Below are 20,862 nucleotides of genomic sequence, written 5' to 3'. Positions count from 1 at the left end.
TGCTGACTAATACCATAGCAACATCACAATGACTTCCACTTTTACTATTGTCACAGTCATAACACTACTTAGACACACACACACTTTCAGATCATTAAAGAAGATAGGCTTAAATAAAAGAGTCAATATGTCTCAGCTACTCTGCTCTCTCTGAGATCATTCTTTCTTCGTTAAATATACTTGTCCAACAGCCATGTACATAATGGATGTTTTAATGTTAACATTGTTGAGTTGTCACATGTTATTTTATAAACCTTTGTGGACTTGAATAAGAGTGTGTGTGTGTGTGTGTGTGTACCGATCTGTTCCAGCAGACAGGGTCCAGAGTACCAGGATGTTAGCGCCAGAGCAGAACTCTTCGTGGTCAGGTTCTCTCCTGATAGACCACTGGTCGGCACGTAGAACACATCAGAGTCCTGGGAGAGAACACAGAACACATCAGAGTCCTGGGAGAGAACACACCCTACCCAGAACGACCTGCTCTTACCTCTATCTCAGAATGACATCACCCTACCCAGAACCACCTGCTCTCACCTCCATCTCCAGTGCCTGCACTGCTCTCCGTCACGTCTCAAATCGCACAATTTTGTTCCTGTCCGTCTCCCAGGCCCTTTCAATATTTAGATAATGAAGCATATTCTTTTTCTATTGTCTTAACAATAGAGGATTGGTTGATTTCAGGTTTCAAGTATATGTTTCCCCCCCCCCAAGATGATTTATGAGAAGAGTCTACTCCAACCCATTCCCTCCATCTTGTTCCAAATTCAGTTCAATTTAAGTCTTGGTTCCAACAGTTCATTTATTTATTTTCTAAGAGATTGTCAGTTGGATAGGCTCTCTGTAAGGTTTTGTATATCTTACCTATAATATGAAAATATTTGAATGTCTCAAATCAGAGTCCTAAATATCTCAAAATAGACATGTTGTGGTACATAACACTTTTATGTTGCACGTATTTCAAAATATCTACCGAGGTCAGTACAAAATGGCTTTTTAATTCTGGAAATAACTGTATTTCCTATTACCAAGTCATTTACGGTCTCTAAGCCTTTCGTTTTCCACGTGGACCAATTTATCGGTGAATTGTGAAAAGCGATCCTAGGATAGTTCCATAACGTTGTGTTTTTAGGGAGTGATATTGGTTGTTGTAGAATCCAGTTCATTTTCTTACCCATTGTTACGGTGTTCTTAACTATGTGAGCAAAACCTTTAAACAGGTCAACATTCACAAAGCCAAGGGGCCAGATGGATTACCAGGACGTGTACTCAAAGCATGCGTGGATCAAATGGCAAGTGTCTTCACTGAGATTTTCAACCTCTCCCTGACAGAGTCTGTAATACCTACATGTTTCAAGCAGACCACCATAGTCCCTGTGCCCAAGGAAGCGAAGGTAACCTGCCTAAATGATTACCGCCCCGTAGTACTCAGATCGGTAGCCATGAGGTCCTTTGAAAGGTAGGTAATGGCTCACATTAAAACCATGATCCCAGAAACCCTAGACCCACTCCAAATCGCTTACCGCCCCAACAGATCCACAGATGATGCAATCTCGATTGCACTCCACACTGCCCTTTCCCACCTGGACAAAAGAACCCCCTATGTGAGAATGCTGTTCATAGACTACAGCTCAGCGTTCAACACCATAGTGCCCTCAAAGCTCATCACTAAGCTAAGGATCCTGGGATTAAACACCTCCCTCTGCAACTGGATCCTGGACTTCCTGACGGGCCGCAACAGGTGGTGAGGGTAGGCAACAACACATCCGCCACGCTGATCCTTAACACTGGGAGCCCTCAGGGGTGTGTACTTAGTCCCCTCCTGTACTCCCTGTTCACTCACGACTGCATGGCCAAATACGACACCAACACCATCATTAAGTTTGCCGATGACACAACAGTGGTAGGCCTGATCATCGACAACAATGAGACAGCCTATAGGGAGGAGGTCAGAGACCTGGCCGGGTGATGCGAGGACAACAACCTCCTCCTCAACGTGATCAAGACAAAGGAGATGATGGTGGACAACAGGAAAAAGGAGGACCGAATGAATGCCCCCATTCTCATCGATGGCGCTGTAGTGGAAAAGGTTGAGGGCTTCAAGTTCCTTGATGTCCACATCACCAACAGACACACCAAGACAGTCGTGAAGAGGGCACAACAAAACCTATTCCCCCTCAGGAGTCTGAAAAGATTTGTCATGGGTCCTCAGATCCTCAAAAGGTTTTACAGCTGCACCATCGAGAGCATCCTGACTGGTTGGATCACTGCCTGGTATGGCAACTGCTCGGCCTCCGACCGCAAAAAACTACAGAAGGTAGTGCGTACGTCCCAGTACATCACTGGGGCCAAGCTTCCTACCATCCAGGACCTCTATACCAGGCGGAGTCAGAGGAAGGCCCTAAATATTGTCATAGACTACAGTCACCCTAGTCATAGACTGTTCTCTCTGCTACCACACGGCAAGCGGTACCGGAGCGCCAAGTCTAGGTCCAAGAGGCTTCTAAACAGCTACTACCCACAAGCCATCAGACTCCTGAACACATAATCAAATAGCTACCCAGACTATTTGCATTGCCCCCCCCCCTCCTCCTCCACACCACTGAAGTTCTCTGTTTATTATCTATGAATAATCACTTTAATAACTCTACCAACATGTAGATATTACCTCAATTAATCTTAGTCCCCCTGTAACGCGTCCTTTGATTGGCGACCCTCGCCGCCGACCTAGGCCTAATAACCCTCACCATCACAAGGACCCCACTGGACTGAGGGGCAGCTCGGGACTGAGGGGAAGCTCGGGACTGAGGGGAAGCTCGGGACTGAGGGGAAGCTCGGGACTGAGGGGTAGCTCGGGACTGAGGGGAAGCTCGGGACTGAGGGGTAGCTCGGGACTGAGGGGTAGCTCGGGACTGAGGGGTAGCTCGGGACTGAGGGGTAGCTCGGGACTGAGGGGTAGCTCGGGACTGAGGGGTAAGCTCGGCACTGAGGGGAAGCTCAGCATAGAGGGGAAGCTCAGCATAGAGGGGAAGCTCAGCACTGAGGGGAAGCTCAGCACTGAGGGGAAGCTCAGCACTGAGGGGAAGCCCAGCACTGAGGGGAAGCCCAGCACTGAGGGGAAGCCCAGCACTGAGGGGAAGCCCAGCACTGAGGGGAAGCCCAGCACTGAGGGGGAGCCCAGCACTGAGAGGAAGCTCAGCACTGAGAGGAAGCTCAGGCAGGTAGTTTGCTCCGGCAGATCCTGGCTGGCTGGCGGATCTGGAAGAGTCTGGTTGACTGGCAGATCTGGAAGAGTCTGGCTGACTGGCAGATCTGGAAGAGTCTGGCTGACTGGCAGATCTGGAAGAGTCTGGCTGACTGGCAGATCTGGAAGTGTCTGGCTGACTGGCAGATCTGGAAGAGTCTGGCTGACTGGTGGATCTAGCTGCTCTGGCTGCCCCAATGCAGACTGGCAGCTCTGGCTGCTCCATGCAGACTGGCAGCTCTGGCTGCTCCATGCAGACTGACAGCTCTGGCTGCTCTATGCAGACTGGCAGCTCTATGCAGACTGGCAGCTCTGGCTGCTCCATGCAGACTGACAGCTCTGGCTGCTCCATGCAGACTGACAGCTCTGGCTGCTCCATGCAGACTGGCAACTCTGGCTGCTCCATGCAGACTGACAGCTCAGGCTGCTCCATGCAGACTGGCAACTCTGGCTGCTCCATGCAGACTGGCAGCTCTGGCTGCTCCATGCAGACTGACAGCTCAGGCTGCTCCATGCAAACTGACAGCTCTGGCTGCTCCATGCAGACTGGCAGCTCTGGCTGCTCCATGCAGACTGGCAGCTCAGGCTGCGCTGAACAGGCAGGAGACTCCGGCAGCGCTGGAGAGAAGGAAGGCTCTGGCTGCGCTAAACAGGCGGGAGACTCCGGCAGCACAGGAGAGGAGAAAGGCTCCGACAGCACTGAACAGGCGGGAGACTCAGGCAGCCCTGGAGAGGCGAGGCGCACTGTAGGCCTGATGCGTGGTGCTGGCACTGGTGGAACTGGATAGAGAACACGCACAGGAAGCCTGGTGCGGGGAGCTGCCACCGGAGGACTGGTGTGTAGAGGTGGCTCTGGATAGACCGGACCGTGCAGGCGCACTGGAGCTCTTGAGCACCAAGCCTGCCCAACCTTACCTGGCTCGATGCCCACTCTAGCCCGGCCAATACGAAGAGCTGGTATGAACCGCACCGGGCTATGCACCCGCACTGGAGACACCGTGCGCTCCATAGCATAACACGGTGCCTGCCCGGTCTCTCTAGCCCCCGGTAAGCACAGGGAGTTTGCGCAGGTCTCCTACCTGGCATAGCCATACTCCCTGTGAGCCCCCCAAGAAATTTTTGGGGACGACTCTCAGGCTTTCATCCACGACGCCGCGCTGCCTCCTCATACCAGCGCCTCTCCGCTTTCGCCGCCTCCAGTTCTTCCTTGGGGCGGCGATATTCTCCAGGCTGAGCCCAGGGTCCTTTACCGTCCATTTCCTCCTCCCATGTCCATTTCTCCAGGTGGTGCAACCTCTCCCACTGCAGCTGCTGCTGCTCCTGCTGCTGCTGTTGCCTGTTACCACGCCACTTGATCCGGGTGTGGTGGGTGATTCTGTTACGGCTCTCTTCTATCTCCTCCTCTGACGAAGAGGTAGAACAAGGATCGGACCAAAATGCAGTGTGGTTAAATCGAGACATCTTTAATGATGATAAATACGAAACATACAAAAACAAGAAACGGAACGTGAAAACCTAATACAGCCTGTCTGGTGACAACTAACACAGAGACAGGAACAATCACCCACAAACACACAGTGAAACCCAGGCTACCTAAATATGGTTCCCAATCAGAGACAACGAGAATCACCTGACTCTGATTGAGAACCGCCTCAGGCAGCCATAGACTATGCTAGACACCCCTACTCAGCCACAATCCCAATACCTACTAAAACCCCCCATACCACAACACAACACAAAATAAACCCATGTCACACCCTGGCCTGACCAAATAAATATATAAACACAAAATACTAAGACCAGGGCGTGACACATTGACTCTATATAGTCTCGCTATTGTTATTTTATTACTTGTTACTTTTATTTCTTTAGGAATTTGACTTAAAACTGAATTGTTGGTTCAGAGCTTGTAAGTAAGCATTTCACTGTAAGGTGTTGTATTCGGCGCATGTGACAAATAAAATCTGATTTGAACTCAACTCTCCTAATCTGTCCACTGCATAACACTGTTATAGAAGTCTAAGTGGTCAGGTTCTCTCCTGACAGCCTACGGGTCGGGACAGACAACACACTTATAACATAACACTGCAATAACTAACGTAGAACAGAGTCCTGGGAAAGAGCACAACCATAGAATTAGGCTATAAATTAGATATAGGATCTCTATAAACATAACACTTAAAACACTGCTATAAAAGCATTAGAAATATAACACTATTAGAAACACAATGAATGTGTAGTTTAATTCAGTGTCCCCTACCCTAGCTCCAGGTCTTAGGTCGAAGGTCCTAACCCCAGCTCCAGGTCAAAGGTCCTAACCCTAGCTCCAGGTCAAAGGTCCTAACCCCAGCTCCAGGTCAAAGGTCCTAACCCTAGCTCCAGGTAAAGGTCCTAACCCCAGCTCCAGGTCAAAGGTCCTAACCCCAGCTCCAGGTCAAAGGTCCTAACCCCAGCTCCAGGTCAAAGGTTCTAACCCCAGCTCCAGGTCAAAGGTCCTAACCCCAGCTCCAGGTCAAAGGTTCTAACCCTAGCTCCAGGTCAAAGGTCCTAACCCCTAGCTCCAGGTCAAAGGTCCTAACCCCTAGCTCCAGGTCAAAGGTCCTAACCCTTGCCACCCACCTTAAATCCAGCCTGTTTCAGGAAATGTCCAAGTTTAGAGATGATCTCTTTGAATCGCTCCTGTTGCCAGTTTACCTGTTACACACACACACACACACTTCCTTTTTAAACATTGCCATATCTGTTACAATACGATTGTACCATAAATTACACTGTTGTCAGAGTAACGGGCGTTGCCGTGGCTACACCTAGTAGTAGTGGTAACGTTGTTCTCACCTGGTCCATCTTGTTGACGGCAACAGCGAGCTGTGTGACTCCCAACGAACGGACCAGAAGGCCGTGCTCTCGCGTCTGACCACCTGCCTCGAACCCTGCCTCAAACTCACCTCTGCTGGCATCTACCACTAACACAGCCACGTCCGCCTGTGAGGAGACACACAGGTTATACAAACACCTGTTGAATTTACAGGCCATAATGAGGACATTCTGATCTGTATTTACAGGCCATAATGAGGACATTCTGATCTGTATTACAGGCCATCATGAGGACATTCTGATCTGTTTTACAGGCCATAATGAGGACATTCTGATCTGTATTACAGGCCATCATGAGGACATTCTGATCTGTTTTACAGGCCATAATGAGGACATTCTGATCTGTTTTACAGGCCATAATGAGGACATTCTGATCTGTATTACAGGCCATCATGAGGACATTCTGATCTGTTTTACAGGCCATAATGAGGACATTCTGATCTGTTTTACAGGCCATAATGAGGACATTCTGTATAAGCAGTATCTTTCCATTTATACTGAACAAACGCAACATGCAACCATTTCAAAGATTTCCCTAACTTCAAATCAAACTTTGCCACGTGTGCCGATTAGAACGAGTGTAAACTTTACTGTGAAATGCTGACTGACAAGCCCTTAACTCCATTTACTGAACTGCATTGTTGGTTAAGAAAATATTTACCAAATAAACTAAAGTAAAAAAATATATAAAAAGTAACACATTCAAATAACAATACCGAGGCTATAGACAGGGGGTACCGGTACAGAGTTAATGTGGAGGCTATATACAGGGGTACTGGTACAGAGTCAATGTGGAGGCTATATACAGGGGGTACCGGTACAGAGTTAATGTGGAGGCTATATACAGGGGGTACCGGTACAGAGTCAATGTGGAGGCTATATACAGGGGGTACCGGTACAGAGTTAATGTGGAGGCTATATACAGGGGGTACCGGTACAGAGTCAATGTGGAGGCTATATACAGGGGGTACCGGTACAGAGTCAATGGGAGAGGCTATAGACAGGGGTACCGGTACAGAGTCAATGGGGAGGCTATCAGACTAGGGGGTACCAGTACAGAGTCAATGTGGAGGCTATAGACAGGGGGGCTACCGGTACAGAGTTAATGTGGAGGCTATATACAGGGGGTACCGGTACAGAGTCAATGTGGAGGCTATATACAGGGGGTACCGGTCGAGGTAATTTGTATATGTAGGTAAAGTGACTATGCATAGATAATAAACAGCGAGTAGCAGCAGTCAAATGTAAATAGTCCAGATGGCCATCTGATTAATTGTTCAGCAGTCTGATGGCTTGGGGATAGAAGCTGTTCAGCAGTCTGATGGCTTGGGGATAGAAGCTGTTCAGCAGTCTGATGGCTTGGGGATAGAAGCTGTTCAGCAGTCTGATGGCTTGGGGATAGAAGCTGTTCAGCAGTCTGATGGCTTGGGGATAGAAGCTGTTCAGCAGTCTGATGGCTTGGGGGTAGAAGCTGTTAAGGAGCCTTTTGGACCTAGACTTGGCGCTCTGGTACCACTTGTCGTGCCAATGACTGATGTGGGTTACTCCTCAATGCCATCGGAGGAATCCCGGAACATATCCCAGTCTGTGCTGCAAAACAGTCCTGTAGCTTAGCATCTGCTTCATCTGACCACTTTCTTATTGACCGAGTCACTGGTACTTCCTGCTTTAGTTTTTGTTTGTAAGCAGGAATCAGGAGGATAGAATTATGGTCAGATTTGCCAAATGGAGGACGAGGAAGAGCTTTGTACTCGTCTCTGTGTGTGGAGTTAAGGTGGTATAAAGTTTGTTTCCCTCTGGTTGCACATGTGACATGCTGGTAGAAATGAGGTAAAACTGATTTCAGTTTGTCTACATTAACGTCCCCGGCCACTAGGAGCTCTGCTTCTGGATCAGCATTTTCTTGTTTGCTTGTGACCTTATAGAGTTGGTTGAGTGCGGTCTTATTGCCAGCGTAGGTTTGTGGTGGTCAATAGACGGCTATGAATAATATAGATGAGAACTCTCTTGGTAGATAGGGTGGTCTACAGCTTATCATGGGGCGGCAGGGTAGCCTAGTGGTTAGAGCGTTGGACTAGTAACCGGAAGGTTGCAAGTTCAAACCCCCGAGCTGACAAGGTACCAATCTGTCATTCTGCCCCTGAACAGGCAGTTAACCCACAGTTCCTAGGCCGTCATTGAAAATAAGAATTTGTTCTTAACTGACTTGCCTAGTTAAAGAAAGGTAAAATACATTTTAAAAATCATGAGGTATTCTACCTCAGGCAAGCAATACCTGGAGACTTCTTGAATATTAGACATCGCGCACCAGCTGTTATTGACAAATAGTCTGAACAGGCATAGCTTCTCTGTTCTGCCGATGGAAAATCCCGGAAGCTCTATATTATTCGTGTTGTTCAGCCACAACTCAGTGAAACATAAGTATTGTATTGTGTGACAAAACTGCAGATTTTAAAGTGGCCTTTTATTGTCTCCAGCACAAGGTGCACCTGTGTAATGATCATACTGTTCACCTTCTCTGATCACCTTCTTGATATGCCTGTCAGGGGGATGGATTATCTTGGCAAATGAGAAATACTAACAGGGATGTAAATAAATTTGTTCACAAAATTGAACATTTCTGGGATCTTTTATTTATGTAAATGCAATATTTATGTTTTCACTGTCATTACGGAGTAATCTATTTAATCCATTTTGAATTCAAACTAACAACAAAATGTGGAATAAATCAAGAGGTATGAATACTTTAGTACCAGTAGCACCAGTAGCACCAGTAGCACCAGTAGTACCAGTAGTACCAGTAGCACCAGTAGCACCAGTAGCACCAGTAGCACCAGTAGCACCAGTAGTACCAGTATGAGGTCTGGACGTACCTGGGCCGCTCCAGTGATCATGTTAGGGATGAAGTCTTTGTGTCCAGGGGCGTCCATCAGAGTCACCACCTTAGAGGCCGTCTCAAACTTTGTCATCCCCACGTCCATGGTTACACCCCTGGAAAACACACACACAAACACACACACACACACACACACACACACACACACACACACACACACACACACACACACACACACACACACACACACACACACACACACACACACACACACACACACACACACACACACACACACACACACACACACACACACACACACACACACACACACACACACACGGATTCAGTGGGTGTGTTGCAGAGTAGGTAGGTATGTGTGTGGAACCGTCTCTCTGTACCTGTTCCTCTCCTCCCCGGTCTCATCCAGGACCCATGCGTAGGCGAACGAGGCCTTGCCAGCCTTTTTGGACTCCTGTTCGTACTTGTGCATGGTGCGTTTATTGACGTTTCCCAACAGGTACAGCAGGTGACCCATCAGAGTGCTCTTCCCAGCATCCACATGACCTGGAGAGGAGGGGGGGTGAAGAGAAAACAGGAATCGTACTGAACATGTTCCCATCGATCTCTGTGACCGCTCAGACTACGGCCTCTGTGACGTACGGCCTCTGTGACGTACGGCCTCTGTGACGTACGGCCTCTGTGACGTACGGCCTCTGTGACGTACGGCCTCTGTGACGTACGGCCTCTGTGACGTACGGCCTCTGTGACGTACGGCCTCTGTGACGTACGGCCTCTGTGACGTACGGCCTCTGTGACGTACGGCCTCTGTGACCGCCTCTGACGTACGGCCTCTGTGACCGCCTCTGACTACGGCCTCTGTGACCGCTCAGACTACGGCCTCTGTGACCGCTCAGACGTACGGCCTCTGTGACCGCTCAGACTACGGCCTCTGTGACCGCTCAGACTACGGCCTCTGTGACCGCTCACGGGCCTCTGTGACCGCTCAGACTACGGCCTCTGTGACCGCTCAGACTACGGCCTCTGTGACCGCTCAGACTACGGCCTCTGTGACCGCTCAGACTACGGCCTCTGTGACCGCTCAGACTACGGCCTCTGTGACCGCTCAGAGTACGGCCTCTGTGACCGCTCAGAGTACAGGGCTCTGTGACCGCTCAGAGTACAGGGCTCTGTGACCGCTCAGAGTACAGGGCTCTGTGACCGCTCAGAGTACAGGGCTCTGTGACGTACGGCCTCTGTGACCGCTCAGAGTACGGCCTCTGTGACTTACGGCCTCTGTGACCGCTCAGACTACGGCCTCTGTGACCGCTCAGACTACGGCCTCTGTGACCGCTCAGACTACGGCCTCTGTGACCGCTCAGACTACGGCCTCTGTGACCGCTCAGACTACGGCCTCTGTGACCGCTCAGACTACGGCCTCTGTGACCGCTCAGACTACGGCCTCTGTGACCGCTCTACGGCCTCTGTGACCGCTCAGACTACGGCCTCTGTGACCGCTCAGACTACGGCCTCTGTGACCGCCTCAGAGACTACGGCCTCTGTGACCGCTCAGACTACGGCCTCTGTGACCGCTCAGACTACGGCCTCTGTGACCGCTCAGACTACGGCCCCTGTGACCGCTCAGACTACGGCCCCTGTGACCGCTCAGACTACGGCCCCTGTGACGCTCACGGCCTCTGTGACCGCTCAGACTACGGCCTCTGTGACCGCTCAGACTACGGCCTCTGTGACCGCTCAGACTACGGCCTCTGTGACGCTCAGACGGCCTCTGTGACCGCTCAGACTACGGCCTCTGTGACCGCTCAGACTACGGCCTCTGTGACCGCTCAGACTACGGCCTCTGTGACCGCTCAGACTACGGCCTCTGTGACCGCTCAGACTACGGCCTCTGTGACCGCTCAGACTACGGCCTCTGTGACCGCTCAGACTACGGCCTCTGTGACCGCTCAGACTACGGCCTCTGTGACGTCAGACGGCCTCTGTGACCGCTCAGACTACGGCCTCTGTGACCGCTCAGACTACGGCCTCTGTGACCGCTCAGACTACGGCCTCTGTGACCGCTCAGACTACGGCCTCTGTGACCGCTCAGACTACGGCCTCTGTGACCGCTCAGACTACGGCCTCTGTGACCGCTCAGACTACGGCCTCTGTGACCGCTCAGACTACGGCCTCTGTGACCGCTCAGACTACGGCCTCTGTGACCGCTCAGACTACGGCCTCTGTGACCGCTCAGACTACGGCCTCTGTGACCGCTCAGACTACGGCCTCTGTGACCGCTCAGACTACGGCCTCTGTGACCGCTCAGACTACGGCCTCTGTGACCGCTCAGACTACGGCCTCTGTGACGTCAGACGGCCTCTGTGACCGCTCAGAGTACAGGGCTCTGTGACCGCTCAGAGTACAGGGCTCTGTGACCGCTCAGAGTACAGGGCTCTGTGACGTACGGCCTCTGTGACCGCTCAGAGTACGGCCTCTGTGACGTACGGCCTCTGTGACCGCTCAGAGTACAGGGCTCTGACGTACGGCCTCTGTGACCGCTCAGACTACAGGGCTCTGTGACGTCAGACGGCCTCTGTGACCGCTCAGACTACAGGGCTCTGTGACCGCTCAGACTACAGGGCTCTGTGACCGCTCAGACTACGGCCTCTGTGACCGGCCTCTGTGACGTACGGCCTCTGTGACCGCTCAGAGTACAGGGCTCTGTGACCGCTCAGAGTACAGGGCTCTGTGACGTACGGCCTCTGTGACCACGCCAGAGACAGTGGCCTCTGTGACCACGCCTCTGACAGTGTAGCCTCTGTGACCACGCCGACAGTGTAGCCTCTGTGACCACGCCGACAGTGTAGCCTCTGTGACCACGCCGACAGTGTAGCCTCTGTGACCACGCCGACAGTGTAGCCTCTGTGACCACGCCGACAGTGTAGCCTCTGTGACCACGCCGACAGTGTAGCCTCTGTGACCACGCCGACAGTGTAGCCTCTGTGACCACGCCGACAGTGTAGCCTCTGTGACCACGCCGACAGTGTAGTTTATGTGATTCAGTCCATGAGTGTGTGAGAGGAATGTGGCGTTCCAGGAGACACGTGCGTTTATGTACCTATAACCACCAGGTTGAGTAGAGACTTGCCCCCTTGTCTCTTCTCCAGCTCGGCCCTGACGTTCAGCTGTTGCTTGGCCTTCCCCGGGGTACGTCCTGGGGTGGGGACGGAAGGGGGCTCCTCTGCCCCCCCGAACCCTTTAGAGGGTGTCTCCGGACGCTTGGAGGGGGTTTCGGGGCTGGTTTTCATGGTCATGTCATCAGGGCTACCCCCACGATGGACGGAGGGGCTGGGAACAACCCCGTTCTCCACTGTACTGGATGGACAGGACCACAAGAAGAGAATAATCATTTATTTAACTTCAGTATAACCCTGGTAAGACATGCCACAATCAAGTTAGTTTGTTTTGATAGGACAGGGAAGAGGGGACAGGGAAGAGGGACAGGGGACCGGGAAGAGGGGACCGGGAAGAGGGGACAGGGGACCGGGAAGAGGGAAGAGGGGACAGGGAAGAGGGGACCGGGAAGAGGGGACAGGGGACACGGGTTTAGAGGGAAGAGGGGACCAGGGAAGATGGGACAGGGAAGATGGGACAGAGAAGAGGGGCCCTGAGGGGACAGGGAAGAGGGGGCCAGGGAAGAGGGGACAGGGAAGAGGGGAGAGGGGGCAGGGAAGAGGGGACAGGGAAGATGGGACAGAGAAGAGGGGAGAGGGGACAGGGAAGGGGGACAGGGTCATGGGACAGGGCTATGGGACAGAGGACGGAGGGGGACAGGGAAGAGGGGACACTGTAGGAGGGACAGGGGACCACAAGAAGAGGGAAGAACAGGGAAGATGGGACAGGGAAGATGGGACATGAGAAGAGGGGAGTTTGTTTTGGGAAGAGGACAGGGAAGAGGGGACAGGGAAGAGGGACAGGGGACCGGGAAGAGGGGACCGGGAAGAGGGGACAGGGGACCGGGAAGAGGGAAGAGGGGACAGGGAAGATGGGACAGGGAAGATGGGACAGAGAAGAGGGGAGAGGGGACAGGGAAGAGGGGACAGGGAAGAGGGGACAGGGAAGAGGACAACAAGTGTCACAGAACTCATCTGAAGGTAACCAATACAAATGAAAGGAAACATGAAGGTAGTTTTGTGCCAAAAAAATAAATATATACAGTACCAGTCAAACGTTTTAGAACACCTACTCAGTCAGGGGTTTTTCTTTATTTTTACTATTTTCTACATTGTAGAATAATAGTGAAACATCAAACAAGTCCTGCTTGAATACAGTTGAAGTTGGAATTTTAATACCCCTTAGCCAAATACATTTAAACTCAGTTTTTCACAATTCTTGACATTTAATCAGAGTAAAAATTCCCTGTCTTGGGTCAGTTAGGATCACCACTTTATTTTAAGAATGTGAAATGTCAGAATAATAGTAGAGAGAATTATCTATTTCAGCTTTTCTTTCTTTCATCACATTCCCAGTGGGTCAGAAGTTTACATACACTCAATTAGTATTTGGTAGCATTGCCTTTAAATTGTTTAACTTGGGTCAAACGTTTCGAGTAGCCTTCCACAAGCTTCCCACAATGAGTTGGGTGAGTCAATTTTTGTTTCACCAGACCAGAGGACATTTCTCCAAAAAGTACAATCTTTGTCCCCATGTGCAGTTGCAAAACGTAGTCTGGCTTTTTTTATGGCAGTTTTGGAGCAGTGGCTTCTTCCTTGCTGAGCGGCCTTTCAGGTTATGTCGATATAGGACTTGTTTTTACTGTGGATATAGATACTTTTGTACCTGTTTCCTCCAGCATCTTCACAAGGTCCTTTGCTGTTGTTCTGGGATTGATTTGCACTTTTTGCACTAAAGTACGTTCATCTCAAGGAGACAGAACGCATCTCCTTCCTGAGCGGTATGACGGCTGTGTGGTCCCATGGTGTTTCTACTTGCTTACTATTGTTCGTAAAAATGAACGTGGTACCTTCAGGCATTTGGAAATTGCTCCCAAGAATGTACCAGACTTGTGGAGGTCTTCAATTTTTTTTCTGAGGTCTTGGCTGATGTCAAGCAAAGAGGCACTGAGTTTGAAGGTAAGCCTTGAAGTACATCCACAGTAGAGGTAGACCGATTATGATTTTTCAACGCCGATACCGATACTGATTATTGGAGGAACAAAAAAGCCGATATATTAATCGGATGTTTTTTTAATTTTTTTATTTGTAATAATGACAATTACAACAATACTGAATGAACACTTATTTTAACTTAAATATAATACATTAATAAATTCAATTTAGCCTCAAATAAATAATGAAACATGTTCAATTTAGTTTAAATAATGCAAAAACAAAGTGTTGGAGAAGAAAGTAAAAGTGCAATATGTGCTATTTAAGAAAGCTAACGTTTCAGCTCAGAACATGAGAACATATGAAAGCTGGTGGTTCCTTTAACTTCTTGGATATAGGGGGCGCTCTTTTAATTTATGTATAAAAAAACGTGCCCGTTTTAAGCGCAATATTTTGTCATGAAAAGATGCTCGACTATGCATATAATTGGCAGCTTTGGAAAGAAAACACTCTAAGGTTTCCAAAACTGCAAAGATATTATCTGTGAGTGCCAAAGAACTCATGCTACAGGCGAAACCAAGATGAAACTTCAACCAGGAAATGGGCAGAATTTTTGAAGCTCTGTTTCCCATTGTCTCCTTATATGGCTGTGAATGCGCCGGGAATGAGCCTGCCCTTTCTATCGTTTCTCCAAGGTGTCTGCAGCATTGTGACGTATTTGTAGGCATATCATTGGAAGATTGGCCATAAGAGACTACATTTACCAGGTGTCCGCCCGGTGTCCTTTGTCTAATTTGGTGCGTAATCTACAAGCTGCACGCAGTCATCCAGTGATTGAGAGGAGAGAGGAGGCTTTCAACGAACGATATATCATGAAGAGATATGTGAAAAACACCTTGAGGATTGATTCTAAACAACGTTTACCATGTTTCAGTCGATATTATGGAGTTAATTTGGAAAAACGTTCGGCGTTTTGAAGACTGAATTTTCGTTTTTTTTTGGTAGCCAAACGTGACGCACCAAACGGAGCAATTTCTCCTAAACAAATAATCTTTCAGGAAAAAAACTGAGCATTTTTTATTTGCGTTTTTGTGAAAATGTTGTCTGCTGATGCTAATGCTAAATGCTACGCTAGCCGCGCTAGCTGTTACACAAATGCTTATTTTGCAATGGTTGAGAAGCATATTTTGAAAATCTGAGATGACAGTGTTGTTAACAAAAGGCTAAGCTTGAGAGCTAGTATATTCATTTCATTTCATTTGCGATTTTCATGAATAGTTAACGTTAATAGTTAGCGTTATGGTAATGAGCTTCAGGCTGTATTCACGATCCCGCATCCGGGATGGCTCGACGCAAGAAGTTAACATGAGTCTTCAATATTCCCAGGTAAGAAGTTTTAGGTTGTAGTTATAGGAATTATAGGACTCTCTCTCTCTATACCATTTGTATATCATATACCTTTGACTATTGGATGTTCTCATAGGCACTTTAGTATTGCCAGTGTAACAGTATAGCTTCCGTACCTCTCCTCGCTCCTCCCTGGGCTCGAACCAGCAACACAACGACAACAGCCACCATCGAAGCAGTGTTACCTATGCAGAGCAAGGGGAACAACCACTCCAAGTCTCAGAGTGAGTGACGTTTGAAACGCTATTAGCGCGCACCCTGCTAACTAGCTAGCCATTTCACATCGGTTACACCAGCCTAATCTCGGGAGTTGATAGGCTTGAAGTCATAAACAGCGCAATGCTTGACGCACAACAAAGAGCTGCTGGCAAAACACACGAAAGTGCTGTTTGAATGAATGTTTACGCGCCTTCTTCTGCCTACCACCGCTCAGTCAGATACTTGTATGCTCAGTCAGATTATATGCAATGCAGGACACGCTAGATAATATCATCAACCATGTGTAGTTAGTGATTATGATTGATTGTTTTTTATGAGATAAGTTTAATGCTAGCTAGCAACTTACCTCGGCTTACTGCATTCGCGTAACAGGCAGTCTCCTTGTGGAGTACAACGAGAGAGAGGCAGGTCGTTAATGCCGTTGGACTAGTTAACTGTAAAGGTTGCAAAATTGGATCCCCCGAGCTGACAAGGTGAATATCTGTCGTTCTGCCCCTGAACGAGGGACCCACCGTTCCTAGGCCGTCATTGAAAATAAGAATTTGTTCTTAACTGACTTGCCTAGTTAAATAAAGGTATAAAAAAATATTTTTTTTAAATCGGCGCCCAAAAATACAGATTTCCGATTGTTATGAAAACTTGAAATTGGCCCTAATTAATCGACCTCTAATCCACAGGTACACCTCCAATTGACTCAAATGGTGTCAATTAGCCTATCAGAAGCTTCTAAAGCCGTAACATAATTTTCTGGAATTTTCCAAGCTATTTAAAGGCACGCAAACTTCTGACCCACTGGAATTGTGATACAGTGAAATAATCTGTCTGAAAACAATTGTTGGAAAAATGACTTGTGTCATGCACACAGTAGATGTCCTAACCAACTTGCCAAAACTATAGTTTGTTAACAAGAAATTTGTGGAGTGGTTGAAAAACTAGTTTTAATGACTCCAACCTAAGTGTATGTAAACTTCAGACTTGAACTGTAAACATAGAAAACATATATGTTGAAGAGGGTTGGGCTTAAGCTGCATCCCTGTCTCACCCCACGGCCCTGTGGAAAGAAATGTGTGTTTTTTGCCAATTTTAACCACACACTTGTTTGTGTACATGGATTTTATAATGTTGTATGTTTTTACCCCAACACCACTTTCCATCAATTTGTAAAGCAGACGCAAATTGAGTCAAAAGCTTTTTTGGAAATCAACAAAGCATGAGAAGACTTTGCCTTTGTTTTGGTTTGTTTGTTTGTCAATTAGAATTGTGCAAGGTGATTAAGGTGTCTGTCGTACGGTAATTTGGTAAAAAGCCAATTTGACGTTTGCTCTGTACATTGTTTTCATTGAGGAAATGTATGAGTCTGCTGTTAATGATTTAACTTCAACTGTATATTTTACATTTGAAATTCTTCAAAAGTAGCCACCCTTTGCCTTGATGACAGCTTTGCACACTCTTGGCATTCTCTCAACCAGTGTCATGATGAATGCTTTTCCAACAGCCTTGAAGGAGTTCCCACATATGCTGAGCACTTGTTGGCTGCTTTTCCTTCACTCTGCGGTCCAACTCATCCCAAACCATCCCTATTGGGTTGAGGTCGGGTGATTGTGGAGGCCAGGTCATCTGATGCAGCACTCCATCACTCTCCTTCTTGGTCAAATAGCCTTTCCACAGCCTGAAGATGTATTTGGGGTCATTGTCCTGTTGAAAAACAAATGATAGTGGGACTAAGCCCAAACCAGATGGGATGTCGTATCGCTGCAGAATGCTGTGGTAGCCATGCTGGTTAAGTGTGCCTTGAATTCTAAATAAATCACTGACAGTGCCACCAGTAAAGCACCCCACACAATAACACATCCTCCTCCTCCTCCTCCATGCTTTACGGTGGGAAAAAGACACGCAGAGATCATCCGTTCACCCACATCACATCTCACAAAGACAGGGTGGTTGGAACCAAAAAAACTCACATTTGGTCTCATCAGATCAAAGGACAAATTTCCACCGGTCTAATGTCCATTGCTCGTGTTTCTTGGCCCAAGCAAGTCTCTTCTTCTTATTGGTGTCCTTTAGTAGTCGTTTCTTTGCAGCAACTTGACCATGAAGGTCTGATTCACACAGTCTCCTCTGAACAGTTGATGTTGAGATGTGCCTGTTACTTGAACTCTGAGAAGCATTTATCTGGGTTGCAATTTCTGAGGCTGATAACTCTAATGAACTTATCCTCTGCAGCAGAGGTAACTCTGGGTCTTCCTTTCTTGTTGCGGACCTCATGAAAGCCAGTTTCATCATAGCGCTTGATGGTTTTTGCGACTGCACTTGAAGACACTAAAATGTATTGAGATTTTCCAGATTGACTGACCTTCATGTCTTAAAGTAATGATGGACTGTCATTTATCTTTGCTTATGTGAGCTGTTCTTGAAATAATATGGACCTGGTCTTGACATAATCTTCTGTAAACCTACCTTGTCAAAACACCACTGATTGGCTCAAATGCATAAAGATGGAAAGAAATTCCACAAATGACCTTTTAACAAGGCACACCTGTTAATTGAAATGCATTCCAGGTGACATACTCATGAAGTTGGTTAAGAGAATGCCAAGAATGCCAAATGTTGAAAGCTTTCATCAAGGCAAAGGGTGGCTATTTGAAGAACCACAAATATAGAATATATTTTTATTTGTTGAATACTTTTTTGGTTACTACATGATTCCATATGTGTTAATTCATAGTTGTAACGTCTTCAATACTATTCTACAATGTAGAAAATAGTAAAAATAAAGAAAAACCCTTGAATGAGTAGGCCTATAGTAGTAATGACAAAATGTAATATTTTATCAAATCATTATTTTTGGGGGGGATACCAAAAGGGGTCCTAAAGTTCCAAATCAAAGAGCTAAATGATCTTAAACCAATTCTGTTAGCTTGGTACCCCCCCAACTGCTTAAACTTTTAGAGGTTTCAAAGGTTTTAGATGCACAGTAGTGGCAAAGGAAGGAGATCAGGGTGTGTTGTCTGTCCCTGTCCCCTAATGTCTCTGTTCCTGTCTCAAACTGACCCTGTCCCCTAATGTCCCTGTCCCCTAATGTCCCTGTCCCCTGATGTCTCTGTCCCCAACTGTACCTGTCCCCAACTGTACCTGTCCCTGTCCCCTAATGTCCCTGTCCCCTAATGTCCCTGTCCCCGAATATCCCTGTCCCCTAATGTCTCTGTCCCCTAATGTCCCTGTCCCCTAATGTCTCTGACCCTGTCCCCAGCTGTCCCTGTCCCCTAATGTCTCTGTCCCCTAATGTCCCTGTCCCCCAATGTCCCTGTCCCCTGTCCTGTCCCTGTCACCAACTGTCCCTGTCCCCAACTGTCCCTGTCCCCTAATGTCTCTGTTCCTGTCTCAAACTGTTCCTGTCCCCAACTGTCCCTGTCCCCAACTGTCCCCTAATGTCTCTGTCCCTGTCCCTTAATGTCCCTGTCCCTTAATGTCCCTGTCCCTTAATGTCCCTGTCCCCTAATCTCCCTGTCCCCTAATGTCTCTGTCCCCAACTGTCCCTGTCCCCTAATGTCTCTGTCCCCTAATCCCCCTGTCCCCCAATGTTCCCTTCCCCAACTGTTCCTTTTCCCTTCCCCAACTGTTCCCGTCCCCAACTGTTCCCGTCCCCAACTGTTCCTTTTCCCTCCCCAACTGTTCCCGTCCCCAACTGTTCCCGTCCCCAACTCTTCCCGTCCCCAACTCTTCCCGTCCCCAACTCTTCCCGTCCCCTAACTCTTCCCGTCCCCAACTCTTCCCTTCCCCAACTGTTTTCTTCCCCAACTGTTCCCTTCCCCAACTGTTCCTGTTCCCTTCCCCAACTGTTCACATCCCCAACTTTTCCCTTCCCCAACTGTTCCCTTCCCCAACTGTTCCCTTCCCCAACTATTCCTGTTCCCTTCCCCAACTGTTCCTGTTCCCTTCCCCAACTGTTCCCCCTTCCCCAACTGTTCCTGTTCCCTTCCCCAACTGTTCCCTTCCCCAACTGTTCCCTTCCCCAACTGTTCCTGTTCCCTTCCCTACTGTTCCCTTCCCCAACTGTTCCTGTTCCCTTCCCCAACTGTTCCTGTTCCCTTCCCCAACTGTTCCCTTCCCCCCCAACTGTTCCTGTTCCCCCCCAACTGTTCCTGTTCCCTTCCCCACTGTTCCCTTCCCCAACTGTTCCTGTTCCCTTCCCCAACTGTTCCTGTTCCCATCCCCAACTGTTCCTGTTCCCATCCCCAACTGTTCCTGTTCCCATCCCCAACTGTTCCTGTTCCCTTCCCCAACTGTTCCCTTCCCCAACTGTTCACATCCCCAACTGTTCCTGTTCCCTTCCCCAACTGTTCCCTTCCCCAACTGTTCCTGTTCCCTTCCCCAACTGTTCCCTTCCCCAACTGTTCCCTTCCCCAACTGTTCCCTTCCCCAACTGTTCCCTTCCCCAACTGTTCCCTTCCCCAACTGTTCCTGTTCCCCAACTGTTCCCTTCCCCAACTGTTCCTGTTCCCTTCCCCAACTGTTCCCGTCCCCCAACTGTTCCTGTTCCCCAACTGTTCCCATCCCCAACTGTTACTTTCCCCAACTGTTCCTGTTCCCTTCCCCAACTGTTCCCATCCCCAACTGTTCCCATCCCCAACTGTTCCTCCCCAACTGTTCCTGTTCCCCAACTGTTCCTGTTCCCTTTCCCCCCAACTGTTCCCATCCCCAACTGTTCCCATCCCCAACTGTTCCCATCCCCAACTGTTACTGTTCCCCAACTGTTCCTGTTCCCTTCCCCAACTGTTCCCATCCCCAACTGTTACCTTCCCCAACTGTTACCTTCCCCAACTGTTACCTTCCCCAACTGTTCCCATCCCCAACTGTTCCCATCCCCAACTGTTCCCTTCCCCAACTGTTCCTGTTCCCTTCCCCAACTGTTCACATCCCCAACTACTATAGTCGTTATCTCTCCAGTCTGCCCCAGAGAAAAGCTGATGAACATAGTGTGTGTGTGTTATACCTCGGCACGTCAAAGCCCATGGTCTGTTTCTTCCCTGAGACGGTCATGCGGGCCACTTTTGGCAGAACTTCTGAGTCCAGTTGACACTGCCCCGCCTCACGGTCCTTAGCTGGGGGAGAGAGAGACACACACTCAGTAATACACACTCAGTAATACACAAACACACTCAGTAATACACACTCAG

At 48.7% G+C, this 20,862-nt stretch overlaps 1 protein-coding gene across 3 annotated transcripts in view; it reads right to left on the bottom strand.

Moving 5' to 3' along the window:
• Nucleotides 1–20,862, bottom strand: part of LOC112253220 (HBS1-like protein) — a 75,517-nt gene that overhangs the window by 19,410 nt on the left and 35,245 nt on the right. For all 3 annotated transcript variants that reach the window (XM_042321335.1, XM_042321337.1, XM_042321336.1), the window contains 7 exons: nucleotides 20,679–20,787; nucleotides 12,070–12,326; nucleotides 9,353–9,518; nucleotides 8,989–9,106; nucleotides 6,077–6,223; nucleotides 5,861–5,935; nucleotides 299–416 (listed from right to left, as the gene is read on the bottom strand). In XM_042321335.1, coding sequence (XP_042177269.1) covers nucleotides 299–416; nucleotides 5,861–5,935; nucleotides 6,077–6,223; nucleotides 8,989–9,106; nucleotides 9,353–9,518; nucleotides 12,070–12,326; nucleotides 20,679–20,787 — 990 coding nt within the window. The remainder of the gene's footprint in view (nucleotides 1–298; nucleotides 417–5,860; nucleotides 5,936–6,076; nucleotides 6,224–8,988; nucleotides 9,107–9,352; nucleotides 9,519–12,069; nucleotides 12,327–20,678; nucleotides 20,788–20,862) is intronic.

The sequence above is a fragment of the Oncorhynchus tshawytscha genome, linkage group LG05 (genome assembly GCF_018296145.1).
Source record: "Oncorhynchus tshawytscha isolate Ot180627B linkage group LG05, Otsh_v2.0, whole genome shotgun sequence".
In the NCBI taxonomy this organism is placed as follows: Eukaryota; Metazoa; Chordata; class Actinopteri; order Salmoniformes; family Salmonidae; genus Oncorhynchus; species Oncorhynchus tshawytscha.
This window is presented reverse-complemented; position numbering and strand designations above follow the sequence as displayed.